Source organism: Penicillium alfredii (assembly GCF_028826965.1).
Source record: "Penicillium alfredii strain IBT 34128 chromosome Unknown utg000004l_segment0_segment0, whole genome shotgun sequence".
NCBI lineage: Eukaryota > Fungi > Ascomycota > Eurotiomycetes > Eurotiales > Aspergillaceae > Penicillium > Penicillium alfredii.
Window position 1 is genome coordinate 1,039,201 of NW_026622701.1, and position 15,466 is coordinate 1,054,666.

General features: G+C 53.0%; 6 protein-coding genes across 6 annotated transcripts; 1 reads left to right on the plus strand and 5 right to left on the minus strand.

Moving 5' to 3' along the window:
- Nucleotides 1-132: 132 nt before the first annotated feature.
- Nucleotides 133-1,579, minus strand: NUU61_002039 (TATA-binding protein-associated factor TAF6; the record flags this gene model as incomplete). Its single annotated transcript, XM_056652621.1, has 3 exons — nucleotides 133-678; nucleotides 735-1,153; nucleotides 1,210-1,579. 3 exons carry the CDS (start codon nucleotides 1,577-1,579, stop codon nucleotides 133-135), a joined length of 1,335 nt encoding a protein of 444 aa, XP_056513688.1.
- Nucleotides 1,580-2,217: 638 nt separating this feature from the next.
- On the minus strand, nucleotides 2,218-3,359 carry sfh5 (CRAL/TRIO domain protein; the record flags this gene model as incomplete). Its single annotated transcript, XM_056652622.1, has 2 exons — nucleotides 2,218-2,683; nucleotides 2,758-3,359. 2 exons carry the CDS (start codon nucleotides 3,357-3,359, stop codon nucleotides 2,218-2,220), a joined length of 1,068 nt encoding a protein of 355 aa, XP_056513689.1.
- A 1,718-nt stretch (nucleotides 3,360-5,077) lies between these two features.
- NUU61_002041 (PP1-complex regulatory subunit GLC8) lies at nucleotides 5,078-6,110 on the minus strand (the record flags this gene model as incomplete). The annotated part of the gene is made up of 3 exons (XM_056652623.1): nucleotides 5,078-5,183; nucleotides 5,244-5,973; nucleotides 6,044-6,110. 3 exons carry the CDS (start codon nucleotides 6,108-6,110, stop codon nucleotides 5,078-5,080), a joined length of 903 nt encoding a protein of 300 aa, XP_056513690.1.
- Nucleotides 6,111-7,031: 921 nt separating this feature from the next.
- On the plus strand, nucleotides 7,032-8,051 carry NUU61_002042 (NAD(P)-dependent oxidoreductase; the record flags this gene model as incomplete). Its single annotated transcript, XM_056652624.1, has 2 exons — nucleotides 7,032-7,543; nucleotides 7,634-8,051. The coding sequence occupies 2 exons, from the start codon at nucleotides 7,032-7,034 to the stop codon at nucleotides 8,049-8,051; spliced, it is 930 nt and encodes a 309-aa protein (XP_056513691.1).
- Nucleotides 8,052-8,256: 205 nt separating this feature from the next.
- NUU61_002043 (uncharacterized protein) lies at nucleotides 8,257-9,437 on the minus strand (the record flags this gene model as incomplete). Its single annotated transcript, XM_056652625.1, has 4 exons — nucleotides 8,257-8,558; nucleotides 8,672-9,081; nucleotides 9,163-9,211; nucleotides 9,263-9,437. 4 exons carry the CDS (start codon nucleotides 9,435-9,437, stop codon nucleotides 8,257-8,259), a joined length of 936 nt encoding a protein of 311 aa, XP_056513692.1.
- A 1,100-nt stretch (nucleotides 9,438-10,537) lies between these two features.
- Nucleotides 10,538-15,331, minus strand: NUU61_002044 (uncharacterized protein; the record flags this gene model as incomplete). Its single annotated transcript, XM_056652626.1, has 3 exons — nucleotides 10,538-13,709; nucleotides 13,790-13,899; nucleotides 13,979-15,331. The coding sequence occupies 3 exons, from the start codon at nucleotides 15,329-15,331 to the stop codon at nucleotides 10,538-10,540; spliced, it is 4,635 nt and encodes a 1,544-aa protein (XP_056513693.1).
- Between the last annotated feature and the right edge of the window lie 135 nt (nucleotides 15,332-15,466).

A 15,466-nucleotide genomic window follows, 5' to 3' on the forward strand; every position in this document is an offset into this window, starting at 1 on the left:
TCAAGAAACCCCGACAGTCCTAACGCCCGAGTCCGAACGCCATGCCACATTGGGCGACCGAAAGTACACGAGAGACCACACCCTCGGCCAGTTGACCATATGCACAAGCCAGGTATAAGAGGAGAAATAGGCTTATCCCTCGAGGATAGCATGGGCCAGCTGCACCTCACTCGTATCAGCAATTCGGGCCGCAATGAGATCACCCACTTTCTCGCTCAAGCGCGAACGCAGATCATCTGTCACAACGGCAGGGTGGCCATTGGTCAAAGATGGGTGGCCATCACGAAGGGAGGCAAGTACAGCCACGAGGGCATTCAGCACGCGCTCTGCAGCAGGACGACGAGCGGCATCCTCGAGACCGTCACTGAGCAGCTTGGAGTACTCGCCCAAATTAGGAAGCACAAGCACACGCACCACCTCGGCACCACCCACGGCTTGCAACCCGATGACAGCCCCGTAGTGAGCACCGAATGGCTTGGATGGGTCCAGGAAGCTCTTCAGGCACGAGCGCGCAAGACGGGGCTTGAGCATGTGGGACGAATGAGAATATTTCTTCGCGATCATACCCAGCAATGAGGCCGCCAAATCGCGCAGGGCAAATTGTTCAGCCGAATCCGCAGTTCCACCAAGTTGTCGACCGATCAGACACGTCAAGATGGAGGGAACAAGGGATGCAACCTGGGGGTGGTCAGATTTCAATATCGGGTAGGCAAAGGAGCACGATCTTAACTCACGTAAGGATCCACGTAAAGGGTCGAATTTTGGACCAAGGCTTCGGCCATGTGCATGACCTGGGTGAGAACGAAGATATTTTTGAGGCTGTGGGTGACCTTCTCCGAGATGAATTGCACAAAGTACGGCACTAGCTGGTGCAGGCCCGGGTCCTCGCGCAGACTGGAATACCCAGAGGTTCGATAATCCTCACTGGTTTCATCCAAGAATGCACTGCAAACTTTCTCGAAATATAATTGCAGCTCCTTCGACAGCACGTGTTTCACCAACGGCTTGACAGCCACGTCGCCAGTGCCGCTCATGGCGGCCAGAGTGGAGTTTGCGTTCGGGCCCTTGGATACCAATTCGAGGTTGCGAGAGTCTGCGGCGGTAGGGTTCTGAGGGATCGACGGTTGCACGCCTTCGACGGCCAACCAGTGGGCTGCGCGGGAGTATTAGCAGAGCGCGATACCAGCCCCATGATGTTAATCCACTCACCGGTAAAGGAAACTTCTCGAGGGACTTTGGGCAAAGGCGCGTTGATGAGCTTCTCGAAATCCACCTCCTCATCCTCAACGTAAAACAACGGCTGCCCGGGTCCCAGGGACGCTTCACCGAATCTCAACGGGCGGACAGACTCGTAGCCATACAGCGGTTCCACGTCCAGGTTCCGCAAAGCAAGGCTGATGTCTTGGGTGGTGAGCAGCGTGCGCTTTCCATGGCGCATGCACTTGAGAGCTTCTTCCAGCACCTGCGCCACCCGGTATTCAACGTCGCGAGCGAGATTCTCGGTCACATCGTGGCTGAGGTTGACCATGCCGACAGATTCGGCGACATCGCGAATATTGTCCGGGTTCCAGACGGACATGATGGCGAGAGTGATGGTAGAAAGGAAGGCAGGCGATTCAAAGAGGATGCCAGTAGACGACCAGGCCTATCGAGTAGGGTCGGATGAATAACGTGCGATTTTCAAGGGCCGAGTTAGAGGATTGCGAGTCGCATGCTGAGGAGCGACTCAGAAAAGATGACAGATTGAGTCGAAAGCAAGCTGGGGTAGAATGAATAGGTAATTGACGGCCAATTCATCCAACGTCGGCGAAGCGACGAGGAAGAGAGAGCTTGGCCGATAAGAAAGTGCTGGAGTTGCGTAGCTGGTGCTGTAGTCCCCCGTAGCAGCTGCCCACCCCACCACACCACTGGAGCACGCGGGCCTCGGGAGACACTTCTTTGCTTGCACAAGATCCTTGAGCAAGATAGGCCATGGGAAAATAAGAGGAAAGTAACGTGGGAATGACAGGAAGTGACGTGAAATCCAGAGAATTCAAGTTTACGGGAAATCGGTCCACTCTCAAATGGACTAAAATTAGTATCCTAAGGCTAATGCTCCGGCGCATGTTTGGGGAAGCTTCCCAGAGCGTGGAGACAAAGAGAAGTAGAGCAGAGAGTTTCTTTGATCACTTTGGGTATCACAGTAGAGAGAATCAGCACGCCAGCCACATGAGCTTCCTACTTCAAGTCCTCTTTCCCAGCATCCTCCACCAGGGGCACGATCCGACCGGCCACGTCCAGCTCAGGTCCCTTTCCACCATACGCCTTGGGCAGCTTGTCTGCCACAGCCGCCGGGAACTCACGCGCCAGATTGGTCCCATATGAGATGGGGTGGAACTTGCGGGTGGTCTTCTTGGACACGAAGACCTTGACGGCCGCATACATCCACCCCATGACGGCGGGGACGTTGACGAAGAACTTCTCGCGAAGAAGCTCGGGGTAGGCGGTGGCGAAGACCTCGATGGTCTTCTGGGTCGCGGTGCGCACGACGGCATCGACGCTGAAGAACTTGACGTTGAGGTAGTCGTGCACTTGGACCATCTGGTAGGGGTCCTCGCCGTCGTAGGGGATGACCTCGGTTGTGTCCTTCATCTTCAGCTCCTGGACGGCCAACTCCATCAGCGTGGCACGCCACTTGACGAATCTGCACAGTGAAAAGCAATTGTCAGCTCCGATGATCGGGGTTAGGGCTCAGAGGCGGGGTGGTGATCTGCTTACTCGTCCGTGTCGGTGAACGTCAACTTCACATCCTTGACGGCGCCATAGATGTTCCAGGTAAACACCTCCAGACGACCCTCGTCCTCATAGGTGGTCAGGTATCCCAGACCGGCGAACTTGCGAGCGCTGAACTGACCGGACTCGACGAGCGCCAGCGGGTTGATTTCCTTGCGCCACTCGAGAGCCTTGCAAAGCTGGTCCTCGGCCGCCTGGACATTGCCTTCATTGGCACGCAGGAACTTGATCAACACATTGACAGTGGGAATGTCGTTGCTGTCCTTGAGGGGCACACCCCACATTTCGGCATGACCGGTGCTGGTAACAAGGCCAGGGAGACTTCCAAAGAACTTCTTCAGAGCCGGGTTGTTGGCAAGGTAGGATGGCTCATCAGACTTGGACTCATCCGGCTTGGGGGCGGACTCCAGAGCGGCGGCATCCTTGGCTGCGGTCTCAGTGGCCAGCGCATCTTCCTTCACGACGGAACCGGTGGCGGACGCGGCCTTGATGGCGGCATTGTCAGTTCCAGCAGCCGACACGGGTTCCTCCCGCTTCTCCGGCGCAGACACGGGGGCAGGGTCTTCAACAGGCTTCTGATCAGCCATAGCGCTGGAAGATGCAACAGACAATTGTGATGGGAAGAAATTGAGAAACGAATGAAACGAATGCAAAGGTGGGAGAGATCAGGAGATGGTTGAAGAAAGAAAGAAAGCAGGGGTTGGCCCACTTATCAATCGGTCCCCACCCGTCATACGGAGCCTAGGGCGACTCACAGCGACGACTAAGCGACTCATCGCGACTCATTGCAACCACCCAGATGATCGCGGCCTATCGCGGCCTTGGAAACTCCCTCCTCCTCTGCCCCAGAGACCGGGTCTTGGTGCGGTGCCTGGCCACAGATGATCTATTCAATGGCACGGGCCATACTTCCAGATCCATGGAAATGCCAGACGGCGCGGGAAAGTGGCCCATGCTTCTGATCGGCCGCCACTAGCAAGCGAACGATCTTTAATTTCTGGGTCTAGTTGCTATGTTCCTCCTTCAAAACTGCGGCAACAACCACCTTGAATTGATCTGAACTGGAGTTATTGATATTTGTTTTTTGGTCTCTCCTTTTCTTTCTAACCTACACGTTTGTAAGGAATGATTTCATTTCCTGCAGCTCGGAAAGAAAAGAGAAAATCAATCTGCAGATGATATTTGGCCTACCATCGCTAGTAGCGGCGCAGAATGTCTATAGACATCGTATTGGTTAGGGAAACACTTGCTATCCTTAGCATAGCCATTCCTGCGGTTATTGCAGCGATCGCTACCGCAATCGCTGCCGTACTCCCGAGCTCATATCTTTTGCATTATCATCTACGAGTGGGACATGGGCATTGGGATTATTAGATGAGAGAAATCGATGTTAGTCTGATAGCACTCGAAAGTGGCAGAAATATCGGTTTCATAGTATATAGGAATCCTAGAAAGACTACAAGTAAGATCAATTAGGGCATGGTCGAGGGGCGTGATATCCAGGCCGATATCGGAACCCTGGAATACGGAGCGACACAATGATACATGATATTCGAGTCAACAACTCTACAGGCTGACTTTCGTTGCTGAAAGGGGAAATTCTAGGTATATATGATGTCGAAGGGTTCTAGGGCATCCGAGGCAATGAAGATATTGCGCTGATTATTTGATTCTCTAGAACAAAGGCTTCAAGAGGTACACGCTACTATATATTTCATCAGATGTGTGTGAAGCAGGAGAGAGGATTCTGTTTATTAGCTTTTCTTCCACTTCGGGAGACACCGAGATCACCGAGCCTATTCGTGTCTACCTTATTCCTTATTGCATAGCAAGCAGATCATTGAAGATGTGGGTCACTTATGCTTCAATGTCTTACAAATATCAACTGGATTGCCACTGGACAAGTCTAAAAACCAGGACAGAGCCTCTGGGCCCACGGGGAAAGGGAGGTGGACAAGAAATCAAAATGTGCACAAAGGATGGAACCTCGGCCAAGGCCCAATAATGTATATCGTTGATCTCGCGCAATTCCAAAGTGAAGACAGCAAAGAAACCCCAATCTGGAGGGGAGCACAGGTCTCCACCAAAAGACAACCCAGATGAAGCAAAACGAGGCAGAAGGGAGAGCTTGGGAATGACAAGTCGCTGGGGAATATACACAGAACACATGAAAGGGAGTGGAAATGATGCGAACCAAAACAGCGAAGGAGAAGCAGTCTCGAGCATCTCAAGGAAAGACGGAGAAGAACACCAGGAAAGCAAGATGGTACAGACAGGCGTCAATCCCAGATTTCAGGCTGGGTACCTATCGGCCACCATTGCGGAACCGTTCAGGAATCTGAGGGACCGTAGGCGGAGGACCAGGCTCGGCATCTTCTTCTTCTTCCATTTCATCCAACTGCTCTGGGTGGCTGTAGTATATTAAAAAAAAAATTAGAAGTGCGATAAGCAGAGACTACGTGTCAACTTACGCAAGCAGCTCCTTGATGTTTCTCATCTCGTAGTGCCTCTTCCGCTGTTGCTCAAACTGGCGGTGTTTTGCCTGGGCCTCCTCGGTAGTCAACAGATGATCACCACTGGACGCTGCATCACCGTTAGCTGCGTCTGTGCCAACATGGACATGCTTCTCGCCCCTGTGCGAGTCGGTGCTCAAGCTGCGGTCGCGGAAAATGCGAGGATCCGACGCAGCATCAGACCCAGCAGGCAAAGACTCCTCAGCCTCGCCCAGCTCGAGATCAGGGATGTCGTCCTCTGAGACGCCCTTCTTGTGGTGGCCACCCTTGGTGGTCTTGTCGAGCTCGTCCACCACAACGTCCTGGGCATCGATCAGGCTCTCCTGGGCTTCTTCAAGCCGGAGCTCTTCCTCGTCCTCGGCAGGGTCGTAGTGCGGGGCGTACGGGGTCTTGGGCTCGTCGATCTTCATCTTGGCCGTTCGTTCCTGCTCCGTCAGATACAGATTGGCCTCGTCCCACTTGAGGCGGGGTGAGTTGTCGTCGTGGGCGCTGACGAGCGACTGTCTGCGAGACGAGGAGCCAGGGTGTGTGGTGGACGAGGAACGACGCCGACCTGCATTCTGCAGAGTGTTTTGAAGCGTTAGGTCTTTGGTTTCTTCAGGCTCCGTTTTGGTTGGCACCGAGGGTGGCGTGGTCGCTGGCACGGCGGGGGCTGTCGCCTGGAAAGAATAAGAGTTCTTCAAGATGCCTACAGTCTCGCCGAGTTAAAGCCTGAATTTCACATCCTGCTGGAGGCCATCCCGAGGGTGCCAACTCACCTTTTGGCCGCTGGTGCACATCCTCGGTGCTGTGCGCCTTGGCTGGTATATGCGGTGCGGTCGTCATCGTGGATGAGATCGGTTAAAAGGAAAAATGTACCGCCCAATTTTCAAATGGACGCAGAGACACGAGAATTCCAGTCTCGAGGGGAGATCAAGAGGTCTTTATTTCTGATCAGGGTCGGAACTGGTTCGTTGCAGTCGGTACGCAGAGGCTGGGTCACGCCGGATGAGTATGGCAAGGTCAGAGAAAATGGGCAGAGAAAGAGACAGAGAACTGGACTAATAGAGAGAGAGGAAACGCAGAAGAGTCGGAAAGGAGAGAGCACACGGCCAAGTCAGCCGAGTGAGGGAGACGTTGGTGGGGCAGCGCGATGACGTCGGTCCGATCGTCACAGTTGACCTTCAGGTAGCAACAGCCACAGCAACCTCACCAAGCCCGTGATTTGGAAAATGTAGTGAATATACAAATAAATATGGAGGTTTCGACGGGGATTTTAATATAACGTTAAGACTGTCAGGCTAAACGACTAAAACCGACCAAAGAACTTGGGTATAGTTCTCCACAACAAGGTTGAATATACACGCAAAAAAGAGGAACACAACGGGAAGACCGAAAGTAAGATCTAATGAACCAGAAATCACACGAACCAGAGGGAAGGATCCCTAGCTTTTCGTGGCCTAGTGGTAAATTTCCGAGTCAACCCAATCAGCGCGCTAGCAAGTATACGCTAGCAGCATATTTGACATGAGTCAATTTAGCCCTGCCCCTCAAATCTCCCTCACTTTCACCTTGCCATCCTCAAACCAGCACCGCATATTCAACACGATCATTCCAACTCTTGATCATGGCCTCTCAGAGCCCGGAACAACCGCATGGCGAGGCGAGTGAGAGCCACTCAAGAGTAGGCTGGATAGGTAACATCGCAATCATCATAACCCCGACTGAGAAGTGGACATCAGCTGACCATTCATAGGACTCGGCTCAATGGGGCAGGCCATGGCCCTGAACCTCCAAAAGCATTTGCATCGCAGCGGCGCCCCATCTCTGCGCTTCTACAACCGCACCCTGGCGCGCGGACTGGCACTGGGCAAGATTGGCGGCGAGCAGAAAACCAGCGTTGAAGATGTGATCTCTCACTCTGATATCTGTTTTATCTCAGTTAGCGACGATGAGGCGCTCACAGCCATTATCACATCCATCCTGGGTGCTGTCACGGCCAATAACCTCGGCCAGAAAATCATTGTCGACACCTCTACTGTCCACCCGGACACGTCTCGTTGGGCACAGCGAACCCTCAAGGAAGAGGATGTCAGCTTTGTAGCTGCACCCGTGTTCGGAGCCAGTCCCGTGGCGGAAAAGGGGGAGCTGTTGTTTGTTGTCGCGGGCGAGGAGGAGCATGTAGAGACTATCCAACCCTTCTTGGTGGGCGTTATGGCCCGAAAAGTGCTCCGCTTAAGAGACGATGTTGGACAAGCGACAATGCTGAAGACTGCAGGGTATTGTTTGGATCTTTCCCTGTCTTTCTTTTTCTTCCTTTTTCTTCTGATTCTCTTTAGATGATTCCCACTGATCGGACGTATCTTTAGGAACTTCTTGACTGCCGGCATGATGGAGCTTGTGGCCGAGGCACAGGTCTTTGCAGAAAAGACCGGCATCGGCAGCGAGTCCATGGAGTCCTTGCTTAAGGAGCAGTATGGCCCGCTGCCCTTGGCAATGTCCAAGCGCATGACGGGAGGATTCTACCTCCCAAAGAGGGGGGAACGGCCATGGTCCGACCTTCAACTTGCACAGAAAGATGTGAACATGGGAATCAGCTGCGCTAGGGCGGCGGGGACAGCATTGCCAGTTGCTGAGGTGGTCTCGAAGCACCTCGACGAAGCGCACAAGTATAGCGAAGTCAACCACCGGGCTTCGGATTCCTCATCCATGTATGGCGTGCTGCGGAAGAATGCTGGGCTTCGCTTCGAATCGGATCAGGTGTTAGAGAGGGAGGGTGAGGTGTGATTTATTGGTTGATGACACCGAATATGAGGCTGATATCGTCGACCGAGACGAGAATCGAATGATACTCAATCAACACAATGGTGGAAGTATGCCCTGCGTATTAGGATTCAGAATGCTCTCAATTCTTTATTTTTTTTTTTTTTTTTTTTTGAGTAGCATAAATTGAATTAGCCTGTCACTTCAGAGACGGTATACATCATAAATCTCATCCGCAACAACCTTGCTGTCGGTAACGAACCGGCAACATCACAGGCTTGAGTTTCTTAGGCCAGAGATCTTTCTCCATCAGCTCCACAAAGCGGCCATATTCCAGATAGTTCTGATAGGAAGGGGCGTTCCATGTAACCCGATGGTTATCGGGAATCGGGTGGCCTTTGCGCCAGGCCATTTCTGCACATTTCTGCAGTCCACGTATTTCATCGACGTCGTAACAGATATCTCGTTCGTTTTCTTCGTTTGTGGAACCAATCCAGAAGACATGAGTCGACTCAGGAGCAACCGTAGTGGCTATTGAGATTATTCAGAAAAAAAGCAGAAGAAGAAGGAGAAGAAGAAGAAATGTGCTTTTGATCTAGTTCTGGAGAACCGGGGGAGTGAAGCGAAGCGAAGCGAGCACCTACCATCTGTACCATACCAAGATGGATCCTGGTACATGTTCCGCCGGACGAGCATATAGTCGGCTGCTGACACGCCCTGTTCATAAGCTTCGTTCACTTGCGCCGCGGTTTTGAGCCGATCGTATCGAGGGAGCGACCAAATGTCGGGACAGAAATTCAAGATTGAATTGGCCCACTCCGTATCATCGTCCGGGTCCGTCTGGTTCTCGAGGAAAGCCAAAGTTTTGTGACATTCATCCTTGTCATCTTCCATCCACTTGTCTTTGCAATTGATGTCGATGGTGCTTCTGAGTTCTGAAGGGCGGCGCTTGGTTCCTGGGTCTGCATTGGCTCGGAGAGCTAAATGCTTCAACACAGATTGAATGCGTCCCACGCCTTCTTTGGACCAGTCAAGTGCGAAGAATTGGACATACCTGCTCAGCAAGAGTCGTCATTAATGAGATAGCCTCGAGGGAACAAGTATGGAGAACCGGGAGAAAGAGAGATTCACATACGCCGGGTCCTCCTTGTTGATTTCCTCCTGAGCCTTCGGTGACAGCGGCCCTTTCTCCAACCTGGCAGATGTCTTTTGAAAGCGTTTTCAGCCCGAATTACTCAGCTCCATCGCGCCAGCCCATGCTCGCTTGACGAAATCTTGTTTTGTCTCCTTCTTGTTCGTCGGGTTGAGATCTCGGCAGCTTGGGTCCCATGTAATGCCCCATTGGTTCATGGCATACTTGCTCTGGTCCTGTTTGAGAAGACTGTGCCCTTGAATGAATCCAAGAAACATGGCCAGCAAGCAGACCCAACTGAGATGGGAACGCCATTATCCACAGGTAACAATATACTTTGCTTTGGGACTTGCAAGCATCGGGCTTGGAGACACTATGGATAGTGTCAATGGTTCCCAAACGTGGTATGTGGAAGATTTGGCACATCGAGAGAGAAGGGAAGTGGATCGAAAATTATTATTATCATTATCCTCTTACTATAGAGCCCCCAGGAGCGAAGATGAATGAATCAAGGTTCAGGCGGAGGGGTTAGATCATAGTGGCCTAACTCACCCCCCACATCGAGTCAGACCATCATCCAGCTATACAGACAAAAGGTGCGTAGATGTTGGTGTGAATCCGACTACTAGGGGTAGCTACTACGCACAGCCTTGTTATGAAACTTAAAGAACAGGATCGGGCATTAGAGAGGAGCCTTGTGAGAAGCCTTGTGTGTAGGATGGTCTTGAATGGAGATCTCGGGCTGAGTAAGAAGATGAAAGCCATCATTTTATTGAACTTGTGCGACCTTCCCAGGAAAAGTGATACACCAGAGAAGGAAAGAATGGGCTGGTAAGAACTATGATACAAGATTCAAAACCCCCGAGACCAGAGACATACAGAATAACTAGACAAGATCGTGGCAGTCGGTACATAATCAGGACAGAGACAAGTATACACGTAACCTTGGAAGAGTCAGTGATACCCATACCAAGAGAGGAGCAATGCAGCTCACGAGTCAAGCTCCAAGGGGCCATAAATACTACTTGGGTAGCCGTGCCCTAAGGTGGGGGCGACTTGGGGGAGAAAGCAGACCACCGTTCTGTATAACTATCACATCCAGGCCGGGGGGAAAGTGCTTAAAGTACTCAATTCTATCCAGCAAGAATGCACCAAGAACTAAGCACGGGAACAGTAGGGAGGAAAGGAAGGCCAGGAAATGGCAGAGAAAATCCGGTACTTATGCAACAGAAAAAAATCTCAATTGACGCCAGCGAAAATGATTCGCAGAGCAAGCCCCCCAAGGGTATATATCAGGCAACGAAGGAAGAAAAAGGGAGAAAGGGGGAAAAAGGAAATGAACGAAAAGAAAGGAAAATAAAATAAAACCAAGACCAGCTTATGCAATGGAATCAAACTCCTCCCGCTCACGTAGTCGATTGCGCGCAAGCATGTCACCACCACTGGCCGACAGCTGCATCCAGTGCAGCGCCAGACACATGCTCTGTGGGTCGGATTTGGAGTCCTTACCACGACGGTACATCATCTCCGCCTTGAAAGTATCGCGCGGGAGGGTTAAAGGCAGTGTCACGCGCGGAAGAAGCTCCGGATGGGTCAGGTAGAATATGGCCAGCTCGCGCTGGGCGACGGCGTTGCCCTCTTTTGCGGTGATGATCCACATGCCCGCGGCGTCTTCAATGGCATGAGCCGGGCGCAGGTAGAATTCGGATCCTGGGGGCGGGTGGCGCCGCGTGAGCTCTTCCGAAACAATGCGGTCGGCGATCTCGACCATGCTGTGACAGATTTCCTCCTTGAGGCTCAGGGCGGCCAGCCCAAATTGGAGGAAGGCTGTGCCGCGGTCGGTCTTGTTCAGCTGGTCCCCAGACACAAAGGCTGAAATGAACTGCAGATCGCGGAACAGGGTCTTGGGATTGGCCTCGAGGATGAGCTCGCGCAATTTCCCGACGATTTGATCTTCAGACGGCGTGGAGTAGTCGGATCGTCTGGAGCCGTAAGTGACAGACTCCGGCGGAGAAGATGGAGGCAGTCCGGCGTCAAATTGTGGCATCTCAGGCGTACGAGTTTCTGAGAAGCTGTGCTGTCTAGATCGATCGCGCGGTCGAGACCGACTTTCCCGCATTCGTTCATTTTCGCCAGCTGAGATCACCGTGGCCGTATCAGAGAAGTCGGCCTCGTGCGACGAGTTTAGCGATGCAATCACCAGCGATCGCAGATCTCGCAACGCATTTAACTTGACGAATGGGCTGCCGTGTCGCGAGAACACCTCAATCAGGCGATGGAAGACCGCCTGGTATGAGAAAGCTGCTTGGCCGTCCACATCGGAAGATGGCTGCGATGATCTGAACGAAGCATTTGTGCCCGTTGACCCGCGTGCCTGCACGCTGGGAGGATCGAGAGACCTGCTTCGCCGACCTCTTATAGGTCCACGCTGCTCTCCAAGACGTTTCGACCGCTCATAATAGTCGGTATAGAATCTCTGGATAGCAGCGCGTCTCTGCATTTGCGTCCGGATTCGCCTCTGGTTGAGAGCATCGGTGAACCAGGCGTCTGTTTCACTGCCACAGCTCCAGACCGGGGAGCCCAAATCACTCAAGAGGAGACTAGTCAGAGTCTGTCTCAAGCCGTCCATGAATGCCGTTTTGCCATGAGTCTTGCGTTCAGTACGACGGGGTTGGCGTGTAGCAGTCTCGCTAAACATTGACGAAGGTCGCGAGTAAACGCTCGACACACTGCCTGCATACATGGGATGGCGTTGAGGCGCAGACCAGAAAGTGCTGCAGGTATCACCCGTCGATGTCGAATCAGCACGACCCGGGGATCCTCCGACAGAAGACACATCTATGGAAGGGAGATCCCGCGGAGGTCGCCATTTATCGGAGAGTAGGCTCTGAATTGAAGACTTCCGACCCAAGGATGGACTATCTTGAGAAAGTCGAGAAAGCGGGTCGGGCATAGTCAGATTGGCGCCGTACATGTGAGACGAATGCACAAGATCCTCGCTAGCGGTCGTTGAAGGGCGAGGGGTCGTAGGCATGGAGAGTCCTGGAAAGCCACGGGTGCCGTGACCTTCGTATCTTGCCCGTTCCCTCTGGAATAGTTCGCTTGCCCACAGCACCGGCGTCTCCGCCATGGTTTCACCCACGAGTCGGTTGATGCTTGTGCGGACTTCATAGCAAAAACGGTGGATTCGCTCTTCGCCTTTGCAGAAATTCTCGATTCCATTGTGGGACAGCCACTTTCGAGTCAGGTCTACCTGCTCATCGGATAGCTTGTTCGGTCCACCCTGGCTGCTCGGCGCCTTGATCATATTCATGACTTGCAGTTCGGGCTTTTGGAACAAAGACGCCCCCAGAGATCGAGCGCTGCTTTGAGATCGCTGCTCTTCCGGAAATTGGCTGCAAAGCCGAGCAGAGTAGATCATGGTTTTCAGAGCCATGGCCACGTGTTTGGCTTCCTCGTACTTCATGGAATTTTTGACGTCCGTCATGTACCACATCTTATCACGGACTTTGGCAGCGGTGGTCGCCATTTCCTTGACTTGGATTTGCAGCCGACGCAGACTTTGGTCAAGAGACACAAAATCACCCTCGCACTGCTCAATGACAGCTCGTGACTGGCTCAATGAGCGAACACAAGAGTCATGCATGCGGCCCAGAATCCATGAATCGTCCGCAGCGCGCGAGGGATGAGTACTCATCCCCTGTCGGAGCTGCCGAGAGGCATTCCACCAGTAGTGTGCGCCAACAAAGTCTGAATCATGATGGCAATAAGCCATGGCCTGGTTGAACCGCTGCTTCAGTGACTTAGGGGTTGACAGAGAAGTATTTGGAAGGAATTCATAGTCATCCGAGTCACGGAAGCGATTTTCCTTGATCAGTCGCACGATGGCTGTTTGCAAAGCTTCGTGGTTTTCTTCCAACCCTAGAGCCGTGGACAGAGCATCATCGTCGGTCTCAGCGATGAGGGACTTGGAAATCTCCGGTCTGCAGTCAGGGAGTAGGCTCCAGGTTAGACCATAGCCGTCTTTGCCAACAGAAAAGATTGTCCAATGTTCATCCGAGGGATGCTCTAAGCTCAGATGCTCGTTGGGGTCATCCAGGTCCGTCAGCTCGAAGCGTATCCGAGCTGCATTTTGACCGAGTCCCTGCCCAGGGACTGATATTGAGGGAGCTTCTATCGAGAATAAAGATCCATTGAGAGAGGCAGGTCGTGGGACTGTGTCATGCCTGGGACGGAGAAAACCCGGTTCAATGTGCGGCTCTGAGCGGAGGTTAAAGGAAGACGCCTGGCTGGATGACCAAGTAGGGATAACTGCCGAGGCTGGAGATAATTGAGGAGAATGAGAGTGTGGGAAAAGAGCGTCTAGGAGGGTAAGGACGTCCGTAGCAGACAATGTCAGGAAAGTTGAGGAAGAGTTGCGCCGACTCGGTTTATGGATGGGGAGGGAAGAGTCCAAAGTGGATGAATCGGGAGGCGTCATGCTCTGGAATTGAGAAAGCATGTTTTCAACACGCTCCCTGATAGCCGGGCGGGGAATCGAGAAATGATGCCTGGAAATGATCAGCAATTCTAGAATCGATGTGGACTGGGTCGCTTTGCGATACAGCCAGACCGAGGGACCGAAACATACATCGAGCGCAAAACAGCAAAGACCTGGGAGTAGGCGCGCAGCCCAACTTGGCCGAGCAATTTCTCGCGAGCATCCTTCCGAATGTGAAAGTCTAGTAGAAGACCGTGCGTCTATCATGAAAAGAAAACAGTAAGTACATGGTCAGCCTTGCCGGTCAGCTCAAAAGCGAAAGGAAAAAGGGGCATATACCTCAGGGTAGGTCAAGGCGCCGTAGAGGAACTTGGAGAAAAACCACTGAACGAACAAGAACTCCAGGAAACGGCTGCGGACCTCTGGCTGGTCCAATTTCCGCAGGACAGCTTTAGCAAACTGCAAGACAGCACGAGGAAAGCCACCATCTGGATCGTCGAGCACCTGGAACAGATCATCCACGGCAGAAGCAAAGAACTCCTCTGCAACATCGGTCCGCAAGGGATCCAAGGCATCGGAAGCAAAATCCAAACCCGCGGGGGTATCTATATGCTCCAACAGAAAAGCACCGGTTTGCAGGATATCCATAAGGTAAAGCTCAAACTTGGGCCGGGCTTTCCAGGTGCTGCCCGTGGCCCACGAGGAGAGGATTTGGCCGATGAGTGGGTAGTATCTACTGCTGCCGTGGGACATTAGTTGAGCACACACGGAGGACCACACGTCCACGCGCAGGCGGGATTCCGGAGTCTCGGGATCCAAAGGTGCGGCGAAAACGTTACAAAGCAGAATAGACAGCGGATCGGTTCTCTCCAAGGCATAAGCATGGTCCTTAAATGAAGCAGACTGGGCCTGGTTTCGACTTAAAAAAGCTTGGTTCCGAGCCCGGGACGAAGAAGAAAATGCAGGGTCACCCGAATCCAAAACCGTGGCGGGTGAGGTAAATGCGGTCAACTGGGCCGAGGACAAGCTGCGCAAACGATCGACCAAGAACTGTGGATCAGAACGGACCAGCCGTAGGATCTCCAGCAGGTCCGTCCGGGACTGGGGACTCAGCTGGTGGAAGAAATCCGGGGAACGGTCCAGCTCGGCTTCCGAGGATGAGGATAGTTTGCGCTCGTCATCCCAGTCCTGTGGGTCGTCACGCCGGACGGCGGCACCGCAGGACTCCTGGAGATCATGGAGTGTGTGATAGAGAGCAGCGAAATTGACCTTGTCATCATGTTTCAAAGCTTCCACGAGACCGCGCTGCACAGTCGCCCCGACGCGGATCAGACGGGCCGATACACCGATGGAAACTTTGGTGGCACGCAGACGCTTCTCCAGGCGCTTTCGTTGGGCCTGCTTGCGCTGGTTCTGGCGATATTGAGTGGCAAAATCCTCAAAAGAAACTGGGGGACCGTCCTCCGTGGGAGCCGTGGACATGGCAGAGGCTCTGGTCGGGCTTGACGAGATAGGAGATGCAGTGGCCATTAACCTGGGACTGGAACGGCCCGAGCCATCCAACTCACCTGGTCCCACGGTTCGCTCCGCGGGTGGTGATTCCGGTGGCGATGGAGGTAAAGGCACCGAGGCAGGATCGCACGCCGGATGCGACAGATCACATGGATCCGTCTGGAGCGCGGGGATCCGCATGGCTGAGGAGCAAGATCAGACGAGGAAATGCGATCGCATAAAACCATCAAAAACATCGACAGGGAGAGAGTTTTGCGCAGGCGAAAAGCAAAAAACAAAAACATAAACATAAACATACTAGTAGCCGACCCCAGA